This window comes from Enhydra lutris, unplaced genomic scaffold (assembly GCF_002288905.1).
Source record: "Enhydra lutris kenyoni isolate GAN:26980312 unplaced genomic scaffold, ASM228890v2 scaffoldscaffold24, whole genome shotgun sequence".
Taxonomy (NCBI): Eukaryota; Metazoa; Chordata; class Mammalia; order Carnivora; family Mustelidae; genus Enhydra; species Enhydra lutris.
The window spans coordinates 23665867-23672692 of NW_019154108.1; the positions used below are offsets into that span (position 1 = coordinate 23665867).

General features: G+C 36.0%; 1 protein-coding gene across 2 annotated transcripts in view; it reads right to left on the reverse strand.

The window, feature by feature from the left end:
- Positions 1–6826, reverse strand: part of LOC111150663 (Ral GEF with PH domain and SH3 binding motif 2) — a 156222-nt gene that overhangs the window by 34013 nt on the left and 115383 nt on the right. For both annotated transcript variants that reach the window (XM_022508175.1, XM_022508174.1), the window contains exons 9-10: positions 2643–2780; positions 1567–1657 (exon numbers count right to left, since the gene is read on the reverse strand). In XM_022508175.1, the coding sequence (XP_022363883.1) occupies positions 1567–1657; positions 2643–2780 (229 nt within the window). The remainder of the gene's footprint in view (positions 1–1566; positions 1658–2642; positions 2781–6826) is intronic.

Consider the following 6826-nt stretch of genomic DNA (forward strand, 5'->3'; position numbering starts at 1 on the left):
AACGTGTTTTTATTTTTATTTATTTTTTAAAAGATTTTTATTCATCTATTTGACAGAGAGAGACAGAGAGCATAAGCAGGGGGAGCAGAAGGAGGGGGAGAAGAAGCAGGGTCCCTGCTGAGGAGGCAGCCTGACAGGGGACTCAATCTCAGGATCTTGTGATCGTGACCTGAGCTGAAGGGAGATGCCTGACTGACTGAGCCACCCAGGTGCCCCAATAAAGGTGTTTTTAAACATTAATAAAACTTTAGATACATTTAAATATATATTATCTAGAGCTTTAATCTTTGAAGAGAATTTATTTCTAGTTATTTTCCAGAATTTGTAGCCTTTTATTGGTACTTTCTTCACTGAAAACTGTTGAAACTTAATGGAACAAGGCAGTTGATAATCACATCATACAAGAAAATCTTTATATAATGCATTAATAATGAAAAAAAACCTAGTCTCTCACTTTGTAAGTTTTTAAAGTATGTGTAAGTATGGAAGTTTATTGGAATTTATTGGAAAAAAAATTTGTAAAAGACACAAAGTAAAATGAAAGCTTGGGACTAATTTGCATAATAAAGATAAGCAAAAACTTTTTATTTGAAATTAACAAGTGAAGTTATAAGCATCAGAAGCCTCAAGAGATATAAGCTCTTTGTCCTTCCATCTTTTGAAAAAACAAAAAAAACGAAAAAACCCCAAAACCTGGCAGTTAAGAGGTACAGTATTCATTGAAAATAAAAAGGCTTAAAACCTAAAAATCCTTCCTACCTTGGGCAGAACTGTAGATATTAAAAAGAAGGAAATGGGCAGCTGTATTTTAAAAGTGATTTCTGAAATCTTTAATAAAGGACTTGGTATAATAGAAAAAAGGGTTAAGTGTGGTACTGGACATATGCCTCTACCCTAGAGGTAGGAAGGTTCAATACTGTCTCAATCCATAAAAACAACTGAAAACAAATTCAAAGATGTGTCCAAAAATTACCATTACAAAAGGAATAATTTTCCTATTTATAGAGGGTTTCATTATTTTTTCAATCTATTATTAAGATAAATTTCCATAAAGATTCAGTGCTTGAATATAAAGAAAGGAAGACATTTATACTGGAACTATCAAAGATCAGCTCTCAACAACTTGAGAAAAGTGAAACACTTTTAAACAAAAGAACAGATGAGGTATTTGTAAATTGTCTCAATCATATCAAGTGCTTAAGAAATACATAAGGGTGCCAGGGTGGCCTAGTCGTTAAGTGTCTGCCTTCAGCTCAGGTCATGATCCCAGGGTCCTGGGATCGAGCTCTGCATCAGGTTCCCTGCTCAGCAGGAAGCCTGCTTCTCCCTCTCCTACACTCCGTGCTGGTGTTCCCTCTCTCACTGAGTCTCTCTGTGTCAAATAAACAAATAAAATCTTAAAAAAAAATAAACCATAAAATAAAGAAATGTATACAAATACCTTTATCACTGTAAACTGGATTAGGCATTTGCATGATATGATATAAAATTCAGATGTTTAAACACATGGGGGCGAAAGGGTAGAACACAGATCAAAGTTAAACCACTTCTGAAGATCCAACCTACTTGTAATTATCATCTTCCACAAACTTCTGTAGTTCTTCTATATACTGAACGGAGTTCAGGTATTTTTGAACATGAGGCAACATGGGGATATCTAGGCAAAATGTGATAAATAATTATCTGACGCAGTATATCTTAACCAGAATTTTAAAAGTTAATTTGAGAAATACATACTTAAGAAAAATTAAGGCTGCATGGCACCAAAACTCTAGGAGGACACTACTGAGGTAGATTTTATTTAATGTAAAACTGATGGTAATTTAAAAAATTACAGTTGCATGCTGTTTGTACAGATTAGAAAACAAAACAAAATACCAAACATACTCTGGTTTCTCTTCAGACTGTATTAAAACAACAACAACAACAAACAGCTCCATTTACCAAATCCCACATATTTGATAAATGTCCTCCCCCACATATACTTTTAGGAAGTTTTTAAGGTTTTCTTAGAAGTATACACATGCACATAAAATAACTTTAAAACAAATCTATTTTAAATAAATTGGATAATGTAAACTCACTGTTTTAACATTTTAAAAATATATACCAGTAATGGTTATCTTTATTCCCTACCAAGCTGAAAGCATCCAAACATCATAAAAAATGAGAAAAAAAATACAACACTTTTTCTCATTATCTGGGATTTTGTAAGCTCTTTCTACATGTTTTCCCATTAAATACTCTTGAACAAAAAATTGGTTATTTATTTAATGATGAACTTAAGAAAGCTAGTCGACTGTTAACAAGGACCATTGTTTTAGTCCCTTCCCAAACTGAAAAATTAAGAACTATTTCTGTAACCAGGGATATCAAATGAGATGAAGGTAACAGAAAATAATCTTATAAATTATGTTGGCCAAGTTGCTACAGAAGAAAAAAGATAAAACAAAATTTTAAATATGAAATACTTCAACTCTTTAAAAGCAAGATATCAAACAGGATGCTAAATATTAAACAATCATTATTTTCCTTTATAGTAGGATGATGTTCCCTGCTGTGCAAAAAATGGCTATCAATTCAGATAACTGAGTCAAAAGAATCGCAGCATAACGATGTAGTATTACTCCCCAGAAACGTACCATATTCACAGGACTGCTGTAAATCAGAAATTATTCGAAGGATGTTATTCATCAAATTTGATCTTTGCTCATTTTCTAGAATGCTTCCGGTTGATGGGTATGCTGAATCAATGTATGTTAAATCTGACAAATAGATACCTGAAACAAAATGAGATAAATGAGTGTTTTCTTACTTGTAGTTTGGAAGAGCATGATAAAAATAAGAATAAAAAAACCCCAAAAACCTAGTTCATCACTACATTTAAATATATGCTGTATTTAGGATTTATTGTTAATACACCACCGCCTTGCTAAATCATAATCACTGAGGCATAGGTTTCCATGGATTTGGGGTCAGATACATAAATAATGTTTTTGTAAATGTTCTCTTATGAGGGTATTTTGTTTTTATTTCTATTTTAAAGTTTACTTATAATCCCTCCACCCAACGTGGGGTACTCAAACTCACAACCCCGAGATCAAGAGTCACGTGCTCTACCAACTGAGCTAGCCAGGCGCTCCTGATGAACTTTACAGCAGCTCCCATGGCATCAGACATGAAGTGTTTGTATATTGTCTTGTTCTGAAGATTGACAGTTGGATTTCTGAAACAGCGCATGTGACTGCAAACTGAAACTCTTTCCCCCGCTGCAACCCCACTGCCCCATTTCTCTGTGCCAACAAAATAACCTCCAAACATAACTTGGTTTTACCAGTTCTAGATATGCAAGGCCACACATGTGAAGTGTGTAAGAAAGACAACTATAGTTAAAGAGAAAAATACACTTTCCTACTTTTTTCCTCATTACTGCACATTTCATGGACTCTGAAAAAAACACCTATGTACCATATACACTGCCTTCCAAAAAAGCCCTGTGTTCTTTTCTCATGCTGTTTCTTTCATCTTGACAGTTTCCGAGACTTATCTCTGCCCATCTCAATTTTATTTAATATCTAGGTCAGTGTCAACTGTTCTTTAGTTTTCTCATAGACTCCAAGAAAGGAATGTAGAAACTGTCCAGTCTAACCCCCTTTTTACAGATGAAGAATCCGAGGTCCACAGATATTGACAGACTAATGCCATGTGAACGGTTAGTAACAAAGCTGGACCTCAGAGTATTTACCTGTACCCTAGCTTCTCCACTACCCGCTGTTATAAATTCATACAGTATCTGTAATACCATTCACTTGGTAATTTTTATGACTTTATAATCTGTTTAAACTCTATTTATATCTTATCTGCTCACGACTATAAACTCATTTAAGGCAGTTGCTCTATCTTGCACTCTTAAGAAAATGAAAATCTTGTGCAATGTTTTGACAATAGGTGCTTAAAACAACCTAAAATCTTGGGCTGACAATCCTTTTACTCATCCTATTCATTCTTTTTCCATTCAAGAAGTCTTAATGGTACTCTTGATGCCATCTATCATAAATACTTCCTTTACTTTAGAGACTCTCAACTTCTTTTTTAATGACTTCAAATGACTCTTTAGTTTAGCTGCTTTTCCTTCATCTCAGAGGAAGAAGAATCCCTTTTTCCTCTCCACTGTGATTTTGAGTGTAACCACGACAGCCTCCTCACCCGCCGTGGGCTCCTTTCCGGAGCGGAGCGGAGGCCTACATTTACACCTTCTCTCTTAAAGAAAACAAAATCAAGGTAACTCTTTGTTCACATCTGATTCCTCCTCTGGACAGGACCCCTGTCCCTTTCTCTGTAACAAACAGCTTGAAAGAGAAATAGAGACTCCTCCACTTATTTAACCCTTCATCTCTTTTTAATGAAATATTTAACACATATAAAAGTTTACATGAGTCAGGAAAAATTATGACAGTCTCTGAAATAGGCAAAAAAAAAAAAAAAAAAAAAAAAAAAAAAAAAAATTACCAGGTGTCCTATCTCCAGTGTATCCTTATGGACTTTCTGAGCTATCTGACAAACTCCGTAAGTTTTTGAAAACTAGTAATAATACAAACTCCTGTCCATAAAAATGCCAATGCCGTATGTTCAGTAAAATGTAAATGATTAATGCTCTACCGATGCTGGCCAGTTTTGCAACTATGTATAAATTTATCTTAGCATTCTTGACTATATGGTACGCGTGGTACTTTGAATTCTCTCCTGAAATGGTTGCAGTAGCCTCCTGATCCCCTTATAAATTTAGTGATTTAAATAGAACCGTGACATGTACTCATTTTGTATTTAAGAATCATGATTTTACCATTTTATTTTTTTTTAAAGATTTTATTTATTATTTATTTGACAGAGAGAGATCACAAGTAGGCCAGAAAGGCAGGCAGAGAGAGAGAGGAAGGGAAGCAGGCTTCCTGCTGAGCAGAGCACCTGATGCGGGACTCGATCCCAGGACCCCGAGATCATGACCTGAGCCGAAGGCAGCGGCTTAACCCACTGAGCTACCCAGGCGCCCATGATTTTACCATTTTAAAAAGTATACTCTAACTCATGTAATATTGCTTGTTATCAAGCGATGTAATAGATACTGGTGAATGACCAGGCAGGTTAAGAAGTACAACATCACCTGTACTGTTCATTCCCTGTATGATCTCCCTGCCTCCCATCCAGAGGTAACTAACCACTACTCCAAAACTTAAAATTATTCTCTCGTTTTGTTTTTCCCAAGACATCTGTCTGTATCCCTGCACAATATATTTACTTTTGCTTACAGTGAAATTCAATGATAACATTCGTAAACATAGGTACACAGTAAGTAACACAGTAAGTAACAAACAGTAAGTAACAAACACCTATAAATTTACAGGTGTTTGTTACTAAATTATTAAATTTTTAAAAATATGGCCTTCTGTGAGTGCTGAGTCTCACCATTTTGTTTCCAGGAATTATTTGTGTTGTTAAATGCAGCAGTAATTCCTTAGATTGAGAATATATTAACATGTAACTGTATCACAATTTACTCACTTATTTGATACTTTTAAGTTACTTCTTCCCTCCCTACTCATTGCTACTGACATTCTTTTAAGTATCTCCTGGGACACATGTACAAGAATTTTCCTAGGATATATCTCATATTATATTATATATATGGCATTTATATGGTTTATTAATGTTCAGCTTCACACTTTTTAAAGATTTTATTTATTTATTTGCCAGAGATCACAAGTAGGCAGAGAGGCAGGAGGTGGGGGGGGGGGGAAGCAGGCTCCCCGCCAAGCAGAGAGCCCGATGTGGGGCTCAATCCCAGGACCCTGGGATCATGACCTGAGCCAAAGGCAGAGGCTTTAACTCACTGAGCCACCCAGGCGCCCCTCCACTGGTTTTTAAAGCTTTATCAATTCACACTACCACTGATAGCATTTAAGTTTCTATTAGTCTGCTCTTGTGCTAACACTTGATATTATCAGTCTTCTTGACTTCTGCCAATCTTATAGGTATAAAATAATATCTCACTGTGTTTTTTAATTTTCCTTTTTTTGATTGGTAATGAGGTTACATATTTATATTTCTATGAAATGTCTTTTATCCATTTTTTCCTCGGGGTTGTCTTTTTTTCTTACTGATTTCTAAGTTCTTAATATATTGTGGAAACCAATCCACTTGGCAGTTAAATTTAATCCACTTTTCAACCTACTATATGGTCTGAAAGCTGGGGTACCTGGGAGGCTCAGTTGGTCGAACACCTGCCTTCAGTTCAGGTCATGATCCTAGGGTCCTAGGATTGAGTCCCGTACTGGGCTCCCTGCTAAGCAGGGAGTCTGCTTCTTCCGCTTCTCCCTCACGCTCTGCTCTTCCCCTTGCCCGTGCACTCTCTCTCAAATAAATGAATAAAATCTCTAAAAAAAAAAATACAGTCTGAAATCTGTATCTTGCTGAAATTTACTCCAACAAAGGTATAAGGGACCTGCTCATTATTAAATCTTTAAACATCTCTCTTGGTCTCCCGCTGCTCATTAGTGTCTCAGTATTTTTATTATTCCCTTTGTTCTTTGGGGCTTTACTGGCTTGGACCTTCCTAGCCGTGCCCCGCCCCCCCCCCCCCCCCCCCCCGCCAATTCTTCTTTTTCCTCATGTTCCCTAGAAATTGGTGTTCTCCATGGTTCTGTCATTCATCTCACTCTGCATGTTCCTTTCCTCGATTATCTTACTTCTGTAGCCTCAACCATCACCTAATTGCCAATGACTTTTCAAATCTCTTTTTAGAACTGAAATCTTTAATTTTCAATTTGAC